The sequence below is a fragment of the Macrobrachium rosenbergii genome, chromosome 52, assembly GCF_040412425.1.
Source record: "Macrobrachium rosenbergii isolate ZJJX-2024 chromosome 52, ASM4041242v1, whole genome shotgun sequence".
NCBI classification, from domain to species: Eukaryota; Metazoa; Arthropoda; class Malacostraca; order Decapoda; family Palaemonidae; genus Macrobrachium; species Macrobrachium rosenbergii.
Window position 1 is genome coordinate 6,970,710 of NC_089792.1, and position 20,402 is coordinate 6,991,111.

The 20,402-nt window shown below is 34.1% G+C and overlaps 1 protein-coding gene across 1 annotated transcript; it reads left to right on the top strand.

Annotated features, from left to right (window-relative positions):
• The first annotated feature begins 948 nt into the window (after nucleotides 1-948).
• LOC136833884 (hyaluronidase-like) lies at nucleotides 949-12,597 on the top strand. The gene is made up of 8 exons (XM_067096178.1): nucleotides 949-1,063; nucleotides 5,554-5,779; nucleotides 6,494-6,638; nucleotides 7,512-7,684; nucleotides 8,130-8,234; nucleotides 9,509-9,699; nucleotides 10,539-10,680; nucleotides 12,350-12,597. The coding sequence occupies exons 2-8, from the start codon at nucleotides 5,582-5,584 to the stop codon at nucleotides 12,485-12,487; spliced, it is 1,092 nt and encodes a 363-aa protein (XP_066952279.1). The 5' UTR covers nucleotides 949-1,063; nucleotides 5,554-5,581; the 3' UTR covers nucleotides 12,488-12,597.
• The last annotated feature ends 7,805 nt before the right edge of the window (nucleotides 12,598-20,402 follow it).

Consider the following 20,402-nt stretch of genomic DNA (forward strand, 5'->3'; position numbering starts at 1 on the left):
GTGTGCGTGTATGTGTATCATAGGAGAGGTGATTATAAAAGCCCAGTTACCGGAAAATCCATAGTGGATCTGTTGACCTGAGCAGCAGAAAAGTAACGTGGTTGACTATAGCAAGTCTCACCCGGGCTGGAGGAGAGTATGCGTCTCGCAACGTCATCCTAAAAAACACTTTCTGAAAATCGAAATGACTCGTCAGTGGTAGAGCGACTGGCTCACAATAGCAAGGTCCATGGTTCGATTCCGTATCTTATCAGTTGGCTGTTCACCATTTATACACATACTTATATACACATGTATGGGGTTCTGAGTGGCTATATTTAAACTCATGCATACGCGTATGTATATATAAATATATACATACATATGCATATACCTGATGTATCCATAATGACGTTTAACTCTTATTTATATATTCTGTGTTCATGCCTTAGTTCCTTCTTATATCTAATTTGTACAAATGGCCTTTTTCTTATCGTTGCATACCCTTGATTAAATTAAATACATTTACTGAAACATCATAAATCGCTGATATACGTTTGTTTTTCGCTAAAACAATTCTTTCCTTTATATCGTATTTTAATTATATAATTAACCAATTTCGTTTCTTTCTTCGTTGAGGCTCTCTTGTGAAAAATAATTTGCTAAACCACACGCGCGGTTAACCAGCGGAAACTGTAGCGAATAAATAAAATAAAATAAAATAAAAATATCAGGAACACTTAATTCAAAATTAACCCTACCCAAGAAAGCGTACTGCACATTGCGAATAAACATAACGCACCCATTGCACAGTCATTTCCTTTCTCTGAAATTCGGACACGTGAACAAATCAATAAGCAAGACCTGTCATGTCAACTGCTCTGTCTGTCAAAGGATTAGAGAGAGAGAGAGAGAGAGAGAGAGAGAGAGAGAGAGAGAGAGAGAGAGATCTTGCCACAGTGCACCACCGCATTCCCCTTATCACACAAACGAGCGAAGCAAACGGCGAACTGAGAGGGGTATAAAACATTCACCGAACCAAGACTTGGTGCATTTACACAGCAGATATCTCGCGTGGGAGAAGGTGAGTGAGTTGCGACGCGAATTATAATCGAGCTCTGGAGAAGAAGAAGAAGAAGAAGAAGAAGATTGAGAGAGTGACTGAGGCTAAGCTGGATGGGATTGGCTTAATCGAAGTGGAGTTTGATGTGATTAAGTGATCGTTACGAGGCGACCGTGCGATCGGATTGGGTGCAGAGGAATTGCTCGATCGATTTCATGTTTTGTTTTACGATAGGACTTGAGGTTGATGAGAAGTGATCTGTTACCGTGAAGCTTAAATGATCTTTTTTCTCAACGGTAAAGTACCATTACTTTGGCGAATGATTCGATGGTATGTATTATTACATAGACGAACAAGTTCTTGTGAAATTAACTATGAACGCAAGTATGTCCAGACAAATTAGTGACGTAAAAGGAAGAGCACAAATAGATAAATTCATTTCAACAATGAAACATGGTCAATATCTGTCCAGAATAAAAACAGCATCGTAGTAAATATCGGTAATGATAAATACAAGTCGAAACTATCAGAGAAACGTGATAGGTACACGAGAGAAGAGATGAAAAAGAGAAAAATAACGGTAAAAACAGTTTTATATATTTCTGGTTAGAAATAAATGCTAATAACGATATTTCATTTCCAACAGAATAAAGTATAAGCGACCACGGTGCATACTTGGTTTAATTTCTTTGGAAGCTGACGATATATATACTGTATATATATATATATATATATATATATATATATATATATATATATATATATATATATATATATATATATATATATTGGAGCAGAGCAGCAGACTCGGACTTCATAAGAAGTCTGTGTTGCGGTTCAAATCCGCAACCGGCCGGTCAGATACACTTTTACTGTGTAGACACCCCGGGATTATGTATGTAATCAATGGATAGGTTTGCTGAAAGCAAATGGATGTTACAGACTAATACACACTAAACAAAGCCACTCCAACATCTTCTAAAAACAACAGAACACGTCTAACTTTGGCCTAAACCGCTCGTCTCCTCCCTGCAAGGGGAAAGGGAGCTGTTTGGCAATACATATACACATGTGCTACCGGGGTCTAAGCGATGTCAGGCAGGGCAGCCGATCGAGGCTACGGCCTACCCCAAACGCCAAATCAAAGTCCTTCAAAGAAGGCATCGTGCTTATCCCATATGAAAAATGGAAAAAGCACGTGAAACAAGAAGATACATTTATATTATATTATATATATATATATATATATATATATATATATATATATATATAAAACCAGAAAAACACAGGATCTAGATGGAAATATTATTGGGGCTGCTCTGGCTAATCGACAGCTCGCTCACACAAAGGAGGAGGAATAACAAAAATACAGGAGTTTGCTATAAAAATAGATTTATTAATATTAAAGTTAATAAAAATCTTAAACAAAAAAGGCCATAACAAAATGAGCCAGGTCCGGGCCAGAAACACAAAAATAAAGCAATATTACTTTATATCAAAAAGAAGTACCAGCAGCAGTCGATACAAAAAAAGCCATCTCCAGCGAAGTCCACCAACTAACGACAACAGGCCGTATTATCACGACGTCCTGCTGCCGTCTCCCAAAATACAAAGGACACGGGGCCACTGCACCCGAGCCAAAACTTCTCCACCTGCGGCCAACAAACAACCATCTTCGTTGGTGCGCTGCTCCAGTCTGGGCCCAAACACCGGCTGCCCAAGAAACGTCTCAAAGTCGAACTGCTGCTGGTACTCAAAAGTTCTCTTCCCCAAGAGAACAACCTGTACGCTACTGCTGCTGCCCGAACCTGACTAAAGGTTGGCGCCACGCCAACACAGACGTAAACACTCCTGTGAAAATAAGAGGAGGGGAGGATTAGCCAAATAAACAAACTACCGAACCGCCCATAAACAACAAAGATCCTAATAATATATATATATATATATATATATATAGATATATATATATATATATATATATATATATATATATATATATATATATATATATATATATATACTATGCTGGGGATGCTAAAGTACGTTCTCAAGAACTTTTGATTATTATGAGCAAGTAAATTCATTAAATCCAAGTACGTTAATATATAAGCTCATGCACTACATCTTATATAAAGCCAGGACTATCGCTTAAGGATATACAACCTCACATGGAAATATTCTTTGAGAGAGAGAGAGATAGAATTATTTTAACTATCTTTTACAATAAAAACTTTTCGATCTTACACTGACTAAGGGAGAGAGAGAGAGAGAGAGAGAGAGAGAGAGAGAGAGAGAGAGAGAGAGAGAGAGAGAGAGAGAGAGAGAGAGAGAGTATTATTTTTAGTTATCTGCTACAATAGAAACATTTTCGATTATTCACTGAGTAATGTTATGTTTATCAAATTTGAAACGTGAAAGATAGATAATAATTCACGTCATTTCCCTTGTGTTTCATGGGAAGAGTTATGTTTAACTATCAGCAAGCAGAATATAACTCACCAGATTGCCACCCCTGCAATTAAATGTAGTAATATCTTGCAAGTTAATTGTAACTGTATCTTACGTAATTAATCTCAATTCATTTTACAGCCAGTATCCTTAATATGTTCAAGAAACAGTGCCACTCTGTCCAGTGCCAGAGATAAATTGATTCACATTCGTGAGAATCAAATTTGTAACCTACCTTGGCAAATGTTCAGTTTTATACGGTTACCGGGAGGCACTGTATTATTTTAAACTCTTTATTGTGGACGTTCAATTTTGCTCCATAAATCTTCACGCAGAATTGTTACAAAAACGATAACAGACATCGAAGATGAAATCATCAGACCGTAGATCCCAAAATTTATCGAATGTTGTCGTTATGTTGCAAATCTGCAAATTATGACAAAAACTTTCACAGACATCGATAATAAATCTTCAGATCTTAGATCCCGTAATGTATCGAACGTTGTCGTTATGTCACACTGGTCTGTCGACTAAGTCTTGCAAATCCCGTTGTTGAGACATTTTCCGTTGCAAGACACCGCTTCCCTGAATAATTCTCAGTGGTCTTCCTAACACTCTGAGGGACTGCAGAAATAGATGGAATGTCCATCAAGTCTGTTTCTGTATGGAAGGATATGAGTACCGACAATGTCAAGAAATGTTTTTGACGAACTTGTGAAGTGAAATGGAAAGAGAAAGAGAGGTGTGTGGGGTGGGTGGGGGGGAGATAGACAGATAGAAAGCTAGACTTATCTGCTGTAACTGAGAGAATCTCTCTCTAATGTAGATGAGGGCCACAGTCTTTTAAATGGAGAATGTTGATTTCTTTCAGTATATGGAAAATGATTTTCACTCAGGTATATATATATATATATATATATATATATATATATATATATATATATGTGTGTGTGTGTGTGTGTGTGTGTGTGTGTATTTATATATAATTTTATATATATATATGTATGTATATATATATATATATTTATATATATACACATGTATATATGTATATATATATATATATATATATATATATATATATATATGTATATTTATATCTGTATGTGCGTGCGCGTTTGTGCTTATGTGTGAGTGTGTAAGTATAACGTGCGTGTGCGTTTTGTGCCCGCTTGTATGTGCAAGTAGGTAAATAAAATATACTAAAATAAGCGCTGTCAAGAGTCACATTTCCTGTCGCTTTAGCTATTTGCGTGTAAACAGGGCTAACAAGATTTTGTCTGAAGTAATATTAGTCTTACAGTTATTATCTATCCCAACTGAAACCCTATGGGGTCCTGTAAATAGCATTTAAACAAATATAAACAAATAACTCTTTATATTATTCCTTTGTATTCCTTTAGAATCTAATTAATTTAAAACAGTTATCGTGGTATGTTGTCATCCATTGGCTCAATGTTTCCCGCATTATCACTCGACATTACCCTAATTACTCACGGTAGCTCATCTGGGTGAATGTCCATGGAAATTCAGTCACTATCGTCAGTGATAGATGAGCTTAATATCATCAAATCACGTTCATCCATCTTCATCATTATCAATCACTTTAATATCCTGTGAGAGGGAGGTAAACATAAATAAATAAATAAAACGACATGAATAAATAAATAAAAAAGAACGACAAAGTGAGACGTAACAGAATGCATGACCTGTTTTATGGGAATTATGGTGATTTTATCGCTGGTTTTATTTCGAATCCTTGGTCATCTCGAGTGAATACTGAGTTATATATACTACATAAAAACCTACTTTGCTAATGGAGGAATTTCTGACGTTTATCAGTTATGACATAAATGTAGGAATATGTCTGCATAACCCTGTGTTTATTTCTTTCACCGTTTGCAAGAATAACGTTTTTTTGTAATTATTCTCTTTACTGATTGCACTGCTGTGTCATCGTTATGTTTATTTACGTTTCAGAGAAGTTTTCTCGGGCATGTTTTTATCTTCTCTGTACTAACTGAATTAAAAGAGTCTTCTTTGACCATTTATTTCCATTTCAGGGAAAAGTTTTCGGAGCCGGTACCCGAGATGGGCAGAATAAAGCAACTAGCTTTCACCCTAACTGTCTTAGGGGTATGTGTACTGACTAGTTACACTACAAGGGCAAGTGATTTTAAAGTCTATTGGAACGTACCCACGTTTATGTGCCGTAACCGAGGCGTGAATATCAACGTGACTAAATTCGGCATCATTCAGAACGCAGATGACGACTTCCAAGGAGATAAGGTGAGAGAGAGAGAGAGAGAGAGAGAGAGAGAGAGAGAGAGAGAGAGAGAGAGAGAGAGAGAGAGAGACTCAATCATTGTGATTACCCATGTGGCCACAAAGACTGGTAATTGAGATTTGACAATCAATAACAGGTTAATTATTTTCTCTTGATTCACAGATATGTACTGAAGATATCTTAATTGCTCTTGGTGCTTCCTATATTACCATTCCGTTTGTTCTTGGTGAACTGGCAATCAAAACATTATATTATATTGATAATACTCTTACTAATATCTTAATTGCTTGAGATAACAGAATTACCATTCCGTTTGTTCATCTAGAAATATATAAATAAAGGAAGGGTAAAATATTCAAACTTCTATCCATTTTCAGAGTAAATCATTAGTAGTGATTAGTTCAAGAGACTATGTTATAGTAATTAATACTTCATTTTATTATCTAGAAATATATATAAATAAATATAAAATATATAAACCATTTCCATTTTACATAATAAATCATTAGTGGTGATTGGTAGTCATATGTGATATATATATAGTATATATATATATATATATATATATATATATATATATATATATATATATATATATATATATATATATATATATATATATATATATATATATATATATAAGTGGTGTGTGTGTGTGTGTGTATGTGTACATCATATACATATACATATTCATATAGACATTATGATTATTGCAGGTAAACATCTGGTATCATCCAGGGAAATTCCCTCATCTAGAAGGCAATAAATCCGTAGATGGAGGTATCCCACAAAACGGCAACCTAGAACTCCACGTAAGCGCCTTCACTGACCAAGTGGAGACGATGCCTGCCGATTTTGACGGTAATTTATGAATCAGAAAATCTGAGATTTTTTTTTTATTATTTTTAAGATTAAAAATGAAATTTTCTTCATATTAATTTGTGTAGAGTAGTTTTAGCTTTGCCTGGTCCTGCGGTAGCGTGCATGTCAAATTTGAATGGAATTAGACCAATAGTTTCAAAGTTATATCAGCTTTTGTATTTTTGGAGTCACGGAAAATTTTATTTCATTTTCATGAACTAGACTATCGTAATTATTTTCCGTACAATTCCATACCGACTACTATATTATAAATTAGATGTAATTATTGTCTGTTACATATTCACAGACTAATGTAAATTTATTTAATTTTTGTATTACAGATGTAATTATTTTCTCCCCAAAATCACAGTGACTGATGTAAATTTATATAATTTTTGTATTACAGATGTAATAATTTTTCCAACAAATTCACATTGACTGATGTATTATGTAATATCAGTTATAGATGAATTTGTTTTCTGCTATAAATTAACATTGATGATGTAAATTTCTGTAATATTTGTATTATAGATGTAATCATTTTCCCCCACAAATTCACAATGACTGATGTAAACTGTAATATTTGTATTATTTTCTCCTTCAAATTCACATTAACTGATGTAAACTTCTGTAATATTTGTATTATAGATGTAATTTTCTTCTGCTACAAATTCACATTGTCTAATGTAAATTTATGTAGTGTTTATATTATAGATGTAATTATTTTCTCTTACAAATTCACACTGACTGATGTAATCTTCTGTAATATTTCTATTATAGGTGTCAGCTCGATGACAGAGCTATGCAAACATAATATAAAACTTAACTAAACAAATCAACTTAACGTTACCTCACTTCCTTATTTGTTTGTAGGAGTTGCAATCCTAGACTTCGAGTACTATCTGCCATCCTACGCGAGGGCTCCTAAGGAGTACAAAGAGGCATCCCGCGACTGGGTATCCTCCCAGCATCCTGAATGGACCGCGGAGGATGTGGAAGCAGAATCAGAACGATCCTTCAATTCGTCAATCAGAGATTATATGGAGGTACGAAGATGGGTCTGATTTATTAGGATTTATGAAAACGTTTTGGATTCATTGGGAATTTATGAATGTGTGTGTGTCGGGTTTATTAGGAATTTATGAGAGATTATGAGAATCAGAATAGGAAGTGAGTTTTAGCAAAATAATTTCTACATAATTCTAGTCTAACTAAAGTATTTAAACTCAAATCATAGATGATCTTACATAATTAGAGTAAATTTAATTTACTGAGTGTGTGTATATGTGTGTCTTGTGTGTGTGTGTGTGTGTGTTGATATGATACGAATATATACTAATATATATATATATATATATATTTGTTTGTATATATATATATGTGTGTGTGTTTGTGTGTATGTGTGTGTGTGTGTGTGTATGTGAGAGAGAGAGAGAGAGAGAGAGAATCAAACTTCCGTCGACGTCCAGCGTCTCCTTTATTTCCCTACAGGTAGCGCTTGAGATCGGCGCTGATTTGCGTCCCAATGCCCTTTGGGGATACTACCATTACCCTTACTGCAAGAATCATGGAGGAGTAGTGGAATGTGGAAACGCGGTAAGAGGATCTCTCTCTCTCTCTCTCTCTCTCTCTCTCTCTCTCTCTCTCTCTCTCTCTCTCTCTCTCTTAAAAATAATAAATCTATTTCCCACTACTTTGATAGATGAGATAATCGTGTTGCACTGTCTTAATCTCTCCCATTTTATTTTCTTGGTTCAGGTTTTTGCATTGTTTTCTTATAACATTACAAATTATCGTTATTTGCTTATATCAAGTACCTAAATCAGCATAATTTACTTACAATATGCCCTATTAGCATTATTTACTTATAACATGTACCTAAATTAGCGTTATTTACTTGTAGCATGTCCCATTGGCATTATTTACTTATTACATGTACTCAAATTAGCGTTATTTCCTTGTACATGCACCTAAATCAGCATTATTTACTTATATGACAAATACCAAATTAGTTTCCATTGGCCTCCTCCTGAGACAACGATTAGCATTATTTACTTATAACATACCAAATCAGCATTATTTACTTATAACATATTCCAAATCAGTATTATTTACTTATAGCATGTACCTAAATTAGCAGTATTTACTTACGTAACAAATACCAAAATAGCTTCCATTGGCTTCCGGGGATAACGATTAACATTATTTACTTATATAGCACATACTAAATCAGCATTATTTACTTACATATGTACCTAAATTAGCATTATTTACTTATGTAGCAAATACCAAATTTATTACCATTGTATGAATGTCCTGGTCAAATTCCTACTCACAGTAAAATTCCCGTTACCAATCGACGTTCCTTAATAATTAATAGGCCATGAAAAAATGTTTAGCATATTCAGAACTTTAACTAAATAAAACCATATTTCTCATAAATACTTGGGAGAATATGTACCGTATTGAAACCTAACAGACAAAAACCGTATTTCTTTTATATATCTTAAAAAATATGTATCATACTGAAAACTATAACTGAGAAAGATCTTATTTCTCCTAGATATCTGAAAAAATATATAACATATTAAAAGCTCTAACTAGCAAAGACATTTCTCGTAGATGTCTGACAAAATAAATACCATATTAAAAACTATGACTGAGAAAAAGACCTTATTTCCCCTAGATATCTGAAAAAATAAATACCATATTAAAAACTATAACTGAATAAGATCTTATTTCTCCTAGATACCTGATAAAACACATACCATATTGAAAACTATAACAGGTAAAGATCTTATTTCCCCTTGGTATCTGAAAAAATAAATACCACATCGAAAACTATAACTGACAGACCTTATTTCTCCTAGATATCCGAGATGAACGACAACACGCTTTGGATCTACGAGGCGAGCAAAGCCATGTACCCAAGTATCTACCTCCTGAAGAGTGAGGGCGTGGATGGTCGGAGGAACATGGCCCTCGGGAGGATCTTAGAGTCTCAGAGGTTGAACGAAATGCTGATTAAACCGACGGCCATTCTCACCTACTGTTGGTACAGGTAGATTTTGTGTTGTCACTTACTGCGATTAGGAATTTCTGTATTGCTGTCCAAAGAGGAAAGCAAAAAAAAAAAAAAAAATTTTGTGTTTTACCTTCAGATGTACAAGGGGACGCTAGTCACGTTCATTTTATTATTATTATTATTATTATTATTATTATTATTATTATTATTATTATTATTATTATTATTATTATAGAAGATGAACCCTATTCATATGGGACAAACCCACAGGGGCCATTGACTTGAAATTGAAGCTTCCAAAGAATATGGTGTTCATTAAAGTTAATGGGAAATACAGAAAGAGAAGATCAGTTGCAAAAAAAATTAACAATTAAAAAAATAAACAAATAAAAAAGTGAGTAAACTATTAAAAGTTCAAATTGTCTTGGGGTACAACATCCTACCTTAAGACTATCTTCTAGATCACAACATTAACAAGGATAAAATTATCAAAGGATGCTTCCATACTTTCGAATCATATCTCTCAGGATACACTGAACCCATCTGCCTCGTTCAAGAAAATATTTACGATCTATAAAAACATTCTCGCAATTACAGCCGTAATAAATATATGACATATGAATAAATGCTAAGCTAAAATGCAAACTCAAATCAAAACGGATATATTTTTAGGTCATTTATGTATAGCAGTAATCCTTTACCTAGTAATGTTTGCTCAATACATGAAATTCTCGGAAAGTTGCAATTAAATAGGTTTTTTATATTCTAACGATATTCTTTTACGAATAGAGATTTTTATTAATGGTTCTCACCGTGAAAAGACATTGCCTTGCTACCAAAGCTCACAGAAATATACATTTGCCATCACCTTGCAGATATCACGAAGTGGAAGAATTTATAACACCAGAAGATATCATGAACACGATCGGCCTGTCAAAGGAAAGAAAACTCGACGGCTCTGTCATCTGGGGAAGTTCCAATGATCTAAATACAAAAGAAAAATGTTTACAGTTCCAGGTAAGATGCAGTTTTAGTTTTCTGTAAATGAAAACTATTGTGTCGGCTTTGTCTGTCCGTCCTCACTTTTTCTGTTTCCCCCTCAGATCTTAAAAACTAATGAGGCTGGAGGGCTGCAAACTGGTATGTTGATCATCCACCCTCCAATCATCAAACATACCAAATTGCAGCCCTGTATCCTTAGTAGTTTTTTATTTTATTTAAGGTTAATTAGCCATAATAATCGTGCGTCTGGCAACGATATAGGACAGGCCACCACCGGGGCGTAGTTAAAGTTTGATGGGTCGCGGCTCATACAGCATTATACCGAGACCACCGAAAAATTAATCTATTTTCGGCGGCCTTAATTATACGCTGTACATAAAACTCCATTGCGCCGAGGTATTTTTTACTTGCTTCTTTCTGCTGCCACGTAAATTAGTTTCACCCCTTGTTTGAGAAAAAAGAATATCTTGCCATTGGGGTAATGATGTGTATTATCTTCCCTCAGTGGACCTAACTGAAAGAAGATGCAATATTCTAATCCTCCCCTCTACAGTCTTTTCAAATTTTCACCATAGTTTGTGTTTTGTATTATTGTCGTCAATAGGACTTTTGGTCTTTATCTGAAGATCAGTCAGTTGTTTCCTTTATTTATAATGTTATTTCTCGTATATTTTTAGTTAAGATAACTAATTAAGGCTTTTATTTCAGTTGATTGCTCTTGAAGATAAGTCATTAATGCTGTTATTTCAACTGATTATTTTCCAGGATAACTCAATAATGATTCTGTTGCAATTGATTATTCTTAAAGATAACCCAGTGATTCTTCTGTTAAATTGATTATTCTTCACGATAACTCAATAATACTGTTATTTCAACTGATTATTCATTAGGGTAACTCATTAATGCATTTTTTCAATCGATTATTTTTTAAGTTACCTTACTAATACTATTTTTCAATTGATTATTTTTTAAGATAATTCATTAATGCTTTTATTTTAACTGATTGTTCTTTGAAAGTCTTTGACGCTTTTACTTCAAGTGCGTTTTCTTTAAGATAGCCCATTAATTCTTTTTTTTTAAAGTGATTATTCTTATCATGACAAATAACGTATGTTTACTCAGTATGTATACTAAAGTTTCTGGAATGAAGATTAAATAGAAAATAAAAAAAATTGAGAAAAATGCGTTAGTATCATTCTTTGCTTTTCAACAGATCACTTCTCCTCAGCGTTTCATGGACAGTGGTGCAAAGACCCCTTGTCTTATTCGTCTCTTTTTTCATTCTTATTTCTCTCTTTCTTTTAATTATTCGTTTTCCATCACAGCAACGTGTCTCTTTCTTTTAATTCTTATTCGTCTCGTTCTTTCAATTAAAAGTTTATCTCTCAGGAATTTGTCTCTCTTTTATTTCTTATTGTCTCTTGCTTTAAATTGTTTTCCATCATAGGAATTTGTCTCTTTCTTTTAATTCTTATTCGTGTTTTCTCTTTCTTTAAATTGTTTTTCCTCTTTCTTTAAATTATTTGTTTTCCCTCACAGGAATTTTCTCTTTCTTTTAATTCTTATTTGTCTTTTAATTCTTATTTGTCTCTTTCTTTTAATTATTTTTTCCCTCACAGGAATTTGTCTCTTTCCTTTAATTCTTATTTCTCTCTTTCTATTAATTATTTGTTTACCCTCGCAGGAATACGTCGACAATGTCTTTGGACCCCTGGTCAAGTCCATCTTGGAAATGCCAGAGACTCTGCTGGGACTCACTTTAAAGTCCCCCGGACTCATGGCGGAAGTCATTTCTTTCGCGACTGAGAAAAACAAGCAGTGAGATAAGTAAAAAGCCTTGCAATTTTCTTCAGTGAATGTGACTAGTGATAACGGAATGAAGTATATATATTGATGAAATATATATGTTATGAAATATATATATTGATGAAGCTTGAAGGTTTCTGTCTTGAATTCATTGCTTTAAATAAACATTATATACTATATATATATATATATATATATATATATATATATATATATATATATATATATATATATATATATATATTTTGTATGTGTGTGTGTGTCCAGGCACTTATTTTATTAAAATGGTAAGAGAGAGAGAGAGAGAGAGAGAGAGAGAGATTAGAGATAGAGAAAGAGAGAGAGAATACTTGACCTATTATGACTTGATGTTTAACCCCATTCATGAAGGGAATTTATAAATGAGAGATATAGAGACTGCAAGCATGAATTTGCTTGCAATAGTTAAAATCCTCATAGATAGGTTTCGCTCTAGATTGTTTGAGTGATGCCTTCAGAAAAAGAGAGAGAGAGAGAGAGAGAGAGAGGGTTGGAAAGAGTTTGGTGAGAAAGCGAGGAGAGAGAGAGAGAGAGCGTTGGAGAAAGGTTGTAAGAAAGCCAGGAGAAAGGGGAGAGAGAGAGAGAGGGGGAGTCTTAGAAAGTAAAATGGAGAGAGAGAGAGAGAGAGAGAGAGAGAGAGAGAGAGAGTCGTAGAAAGTCAGATTATAGAGTGAGGGGAGAGAGAGAGAGTTTTAGAAAGTCAGATTATAAAGTGAGAGAGAGAGAGAGAGAGAGAGAGAGAGAGAGAGAGAGAGAGAGAGAGAGAGAGTTTCGTGGAGGAGATATAAGAATGTTGCATACTGAATATTACTGCAATATGCTTCAACAATAGTCACTTCACTTTCCTGCATATATTTAAAATGCTGACGTAACCTGATAAATGAAAACAAAAACACCGATCATTAACGTTGAAACTTTAGTTTCTTTGCGACATCATACCACTTGCATTAATCATTAGTTACTTAAATTTTGCCAAGACTCATCGTAATCATTGTTTTAATGAACTAATGATGAATAACACTATAACGTATGATTGAGATTCTGTCACTTGGGCGTTTTCTGAAAGTAAAAAAATGTAAATTATAATTTACTCTGCAAATATCAGGTCCTGCTGTCGTTCACGTTAATTCCACTTCAAGCAAAATGATTCGCAGAGTCTACGGTCTCTCTTTTATTAAGTTACAGGTTTTCCTCATTTACCTTGTCTGTGAATCTCAGTTTACTCTTCGCCTTCAAAATGTACATAATCAGGAGACTAACTGTTATATACGATAGTGAATAATATAATATAGGATAGTTTTCTGTTATTGTGCAAATACAGAATAAACATAGGGGTAAAGTATCGGGATTTACAAACGACTTTAGTATATGTAAAGCATGTATCAAAAACAGCACAGACAAAATAAAGTTACAAATTGAAAGAATTCAGGAAAAAGTACGAGCAGTAACCGGTAAGTAAAAGTAGTAGGATACGTTGGAAGGGCAGCAGTTGGTGTAATGGACCACTGATATACTTCTTCATGGAACCGAGCCCTTTTACGTGCCCCCGGGAGAAAAAAAAAAAAAAAATCCAAACCGACTTAGAAAGTTCTTCGAATCGCAAACTTGGACGATTTGCCTGGCGGATGGCTAATGACGCTTACCGAGAATCCGTCTTCTTCTGTAAGAAACACTCGTAAGATCAGAGCCTAAGAACTGAACTTCCAAGTATCAGTTGAGCAAAAACCTGAAAGAACGACGTTTTCAGGTTTCTGAAAAGAAAACTGTTGTGCCGGCTTTGTCTGTCCGTCCGCACTTTATTCTGTCCCCACTTTTTCTGTCCGCCCCCAGATCTTAAAAACTACTGATGCTAGAGGGCTGCAAATTAGTATGTTGATCATCCACCCTCCAATCGTCGAACATACCAAATTGCAGCCCTGTAGCCTCAGCATTTTTTATTTTATTAAGGTTAAATTTAGCCATAACCGTGCGTCTGGCAACGATATAGGCCAGGCCACCACCGGGCCGTGGTTAAAGCCTCATGGGCCGCAGCTCATACGGCATTATACGGAGAACACCAAAAGATAGATATGTTTTCGGTGGCTTTGATTATACGATGTACAGAAAACTCGATTGCACCGAAGAAACTTCGGCGCATTTTTGACTTGTTTGGTATTATTAATTCATCTCATAACAATTTCAAAGTGAAAAATTACCTGAAATTTGACAGAAGTATTATGAACGAGGATCTCAGAGACCAGTGAGCTTGTAGACGAGACGGATCACAGCTGGAAAACATATAAATAATGTGATATAAACAGGTAAATATACCAACATATAAACAGCGTAGGCAGCTTTCCTAGTCAATAGGATTTCTCTCGCAAATGAGCTCAAGGTATCAGGTAATAAACATGAAAAAATAGTTCCCCAAAGAATGTGAGCGCCGAATAAGACTACAGTGATGAGGGAAAAATAATGCACATATACTAAAAATAATAATACATACAGACATACGTACATACCGTACATTTGCATTCGTATGTTGTGGATGACCAGTACATACCGAGAAGGTCGATAACGGGATTACAGTTTCAAGTGTTCTTCGAAATCCAAATAGTGTAGCATCCAGAGCGTTCGCATTCACTAGAGTTCAAGAGGTCTGATTCCTCTCGTGAAGGTTTCGAAGAGGACAAATCAATGCAAGTATCAGTAATAAGCCAAAAAGAAACCTGGGAAAGGAACTCTAACCGTATTGCCTATTGCTAGCAAAGAATCAAGCAAAAATATCTTATAGCGGCGTTACCAAGAAAAATATCGGAGGTATCTTTGTATCAGGGATTCATGTGGCTGGAAATGTAATCTCAGAAAAGTGAACGGGCTATGAAATGAGAGCAATTATGCAATAAGTAGGTGTGTCTGGAGAATTTAATGTTCCAATACGCTTCTCTCTCTCTCTCTGTTATTTACGATGACTGGACAGGGTAAGATGCCGGATGCTGCATCATTGCAATCTGCAGTGCATCATTTATATTGTAAATAAATTATTACTATTATGTGAACTGTTAGCATACTGGTTCACAAAACCATAATGAAAAGAAAGTCACGACATTAAGTGATAGAGGTAATATGTACACACACACATGTACACATGTATATACTTATGTATGTACACACACACACGTATATATATATATATATATATATATATATATATATATATATATATATATATATATATATATATATATATATATATATATATATATATATATATATATATATATATATATATATACTGTATATATCTCCTGCTATGTTATCATCAATATCCGTCGTTCTTTCATCTCTACCGTAATTTCTATCATCTTTCCCCTCAGTATTGCCCTATAATGAATGCAAATAAATATATAAAAATAAGACAGCTAGATTAGAATTAGAGCAATAAGCATTCCGCTACCAAACCACGTGTGTACCAGGAGACAGGTCTCAGACACCTTTGTTGACTCGAGCTGTTACCAAGACAACCCAGGTCGTGGATAGGAACGGTGGAAGGAGAGCAAAGACTGCGAATCGTAAAATAAAAGGGTCTTTGGTCGAAAGGAGGATGTCCAGAGGAAACTCTGAGGATTATAAAACGGCACGATGGAAAGTTTCCTAAAAGGGGCAGCACAAAGAGCGCTTGTAAGGAAAAACTACGAAGCGGGGACGAAAGCGAAGGCAGTTGATTCTGTCAGCTGTCCGAAGTGTTTTTCAGAAATTCCACAGGATGAATAAATGGAAAAGAGAAAGAAAGCGAGAAATTGTGTCTGTTTGTGTGTGTGTGAGAGAGAGAGAGAGAGAGAGAGAGAGAGAGAGAGAGAGAGAGAGAAAGAGCTATCCTTGCTCATATAGGCAGCTAATAACAATTTACGTTTTTTTTTATTTACGCAAAGAGTATAGGTAACATTTAGCATTATGAATTTCTTCTTTAGATATTGCAAAAGGATGGAGGTTGAATGTCATATTGCTTCGTATTCGCGTAATATGTGAAACAGTTTCATTACAAAAGAATAATCACGGTTTATGGCATTAATGTCAATATCGAAAATCTGGGAACGTCTTGATCAATCTTTTCCAAAATATACTAGATCCCAAAATACTGAAACCCTTTTCAAAAACTGTGTACGGTTCACACAGTGCTGCCAAACAGTGTCAAACTGCATACTCTCATATTCCCTGACGTTTAGTCATTCTGTTTAAAAATCTATGGACAATAAAGAGAAATTTAAATGATCTTAAATTTCAGTTCCTCTGACCCTAACAATCTGTACAGGTTAGTCATTCCCTCAGGTAAGGGGAACAGGTAAATGTAAACAACTTCAAGACTGATTAAGGAGGCCATCGACGTAACGCTGAGAGCCGAAGTAATTTTGATGTTTACGATGTAGCTTTGGTGGGAGTGGATCAAAGACTCCTTCCTCAGGTACTTCGCCAGGGAAACTCACCGAGGGTTGTTGATGATTAGGGGTATAAAGATCGTTAGTCGCTCGGAATTAAAAATGGAAGTTGCACAAAGTTGGGGAAGTCTAGAGAGAGAGAGAGAGAGAGAGAGAGAGAGAGAGAGAGAGAGAGAGAGAGAGATCAAAAGATGGGCGGGGGGCGAATATTTAAAACTTTAGAGTAAACGAGTATTTGTTAAGTCATAAACCGTTTCTTGGGTCCTAAAAAAAGAAATTAGAACGCGGGTGCACTGTAGGCATTACTTAAGGTTCTTTGCAGCGTCCCTTCGGCCCCTGGCTGCAACCTCTTTCGTTCCTTTTACTGTACATTCCTTTCATATTCTCTCTTCCATCTTACTTTTCACCCTCTCCTAACAATTGATTCATAGTGCAACTGCTTTGAGGTTTTCGTCCTGTTACACCTTTCAAACCTTTTACTGTCAGTTTCCGTTTCAGCGCTGAATGACCTCGTAGGTTCCAATGCTTGGCTTTTGTCCTAAATTCTATATGCAATTCAGTCTTTTACTTAAGAGGAAAATAAATATTATCCAGGTAAAACATTAATGGTATTATTATCAAATTTACCTGAAAATATTTCACCCTCGAAATATTTTCCTCGCCAAAAAATAATGATTTCACATCTATATGCATATGAGGTATTCGTTTCCTTAAAGAAAGATGCCCAATCAGTCAGGATCGAATAATGAGCACTCAATAAGAACTTTAAATTGCCGTATCAATGTGATCCCTTGCATGATTTTGACTATTAAGCGTCCGAGAGACCAAGAAAGTCAGAAATTCTTTAGGTAATGACCTAAGGCAACGCCTGGGACAAATTTCTGAAATTAGATCAGCTGTATGTGAAATTGAGACTTGAAGGAGGAAATATTATTTTACTTGCATCAGAGACATATACAGTATATATATATATATATATATATATATATATATATATATATATATATATATATATATATATTTATATTTATATATATATATATATATATATATATATATATATATATATATATATATATATATATATATATATATATATATACATATCGTGTCTGATGCAAATAAAATATTTTCCTCCCTCAAGTCTCAATTTCATATACAGTATATATATACATTATATATATGTTTTTGTTTTATATATATATATATATATATATATATATATATTATATATACACATATATATATATACAGTATATATATATATATATATATATATATACTATATATATATATATATATATATATATATATATATAAATGTACATTTAAATTTATGATCCTGCGATATTTTTGGGAGAGCCTGTACAGTTCCATTTGGGAAAAATACCATTCATCGTTTGTAGTATAAAGTGAAATAGATAAGACTCATTTATATCAGTAGTAAATAAACGTACTAGTAATTAAACTGTCCGTGAAACAGTGTGGATAATTTTACGCTAAATCGTGTCTGAAACTAGCTTGCTTGTGCTCACCGTGTGTTAATTCATCACCCAATTCATTAAACTCTCAGCCAGGGCGCATTGCTACTCGGTACGAAACAGAATCCTTCAGTAAGTTCTATATGCGTTCGTATTAATACTGTTCTGTCAAAGGAATTTATTTATCTCTCCTTAAGACAGAGGTTTATAGTTTCCTTGCTCTTTTAATGCAGGGATTTCTACAACTCACTTTCACAGAATCATCAGTCTTGTCTGTAGAATGCAATGCACAATAGCTTATAGGCAATATATTTGCCGTGTGAAATGAATAAAATTTCTTATAAGTCTTGAGAGTTGAAATACACGTTCGAATAAATTTGCGTAAACAAGTTGACATCATCCACAGACTCTCTGTAGTTTGAAATCAGCAAAATAGTAGAGTTCTAGAGCAACGAAAAACTAGAGCTTTCAGTCACATTATATTTAGTAATTAAAAGATCACAGAATTTATTTATATATATGTACACACACACACACACACACACACACACACACACACACACACATATATATATATATATATATATATATATATATATATATATATATATATATATATATATATATATATATATATATGTATATATGTATATATATATATATATAAAAAAAAATTAGAGTGAACATAATTATTTCTGAAATGGGACCGGCAAAGTATAAAGAATTTTCTCTTTACTTTAAACTTTATGTCAATTAAAAGTCATCGATAAGGAATTTTGCTCCGTCTGATCTATCGAAAAAAAAATTACGTCAGATATTTACATTAAACAGCTGCTGTTTCCCCTCATTGGGATCAAAGGTGTTACAGCAGGTGATAAGAAAATCGGCATGTTTGCACTGATGATTAAAACATACGCCATAAGCCTGATATTTTGTGACTTCTGAAGATGAAGCATCATACTTTATTCTTGAGATCACTCTGGGAGGAAAGCAAGTACACTGAAGGAATGTGATTTCTTCGGTCAAATGGATTCACACTTTTTTAGTTTTCTGTAAAAGAAAACTATTGTGCCGGCTTTGTCTGTCCGTCCGCACCTTTTCTCTCAGCACTTTATTCTGTCCGCAATTTTTTTCTGTCCGCCCTCAGATCTTACAAAATACTGAGGCTAGTGGGTTGCAAATTGGTATGTAGATCATCCACCCTCCAGTCATCAAACATACCATATTGCAGCCCCCTAGCCTTAGTAGTTTTTGTTTTATTGAAGGTTAAAGTTACCCATAATCGTGCTTCTGGCAACGATATAGGATAGGCCACCACCGAGACGTGGTTAAAGTTTCATGGGCCGCGTTCATACAGCATTATACCGAGACCACCGAAAGGTAGATCTATTTTCGGTGGCCTTGATTATACGATGTAAAGAAAACTCGATTGCGCCGAAGAAACTTTGGGGCATTTTTTATTTATTTATTTTTTAATTTAGTTGTTCACTGGACCGAGAAAGTACTCATAACGAAAAGTCCTCCTTCCTACAGTATGAAGTAAGTTTACTCAAATCGTCTTTCTGTCTCGACAGGGCAAAAAAATAAAAACCCGAAGACTTATCATAAAAGATATTGTGATGCTCAACTAATATAAATCAGTTTTTTTAAACAGATTTGTGCTCTAAATTAAGATAGAGGAGAGGTAGAGCTGAGCAAGTATCCAGGAATATTTTTAGATTCTTACACCAGATAAATTAGTAAGAATTTACCTGAAGTCTAATTAAGTTGGCCGATTACAATTTTACATGGTAAGTGTCCTAAATATATAAATTATATATATATATATATATATATATATATATATATATATATATATATATATATATATATATATATATATATATATATATATATATATATATATATATATATGTAGCCTTGATGGTAAATAATATTGCCAAGGCCAGGTAGGACATTTTTTATTTTTATCATCAGGCTGAAAAATTTTACAAAA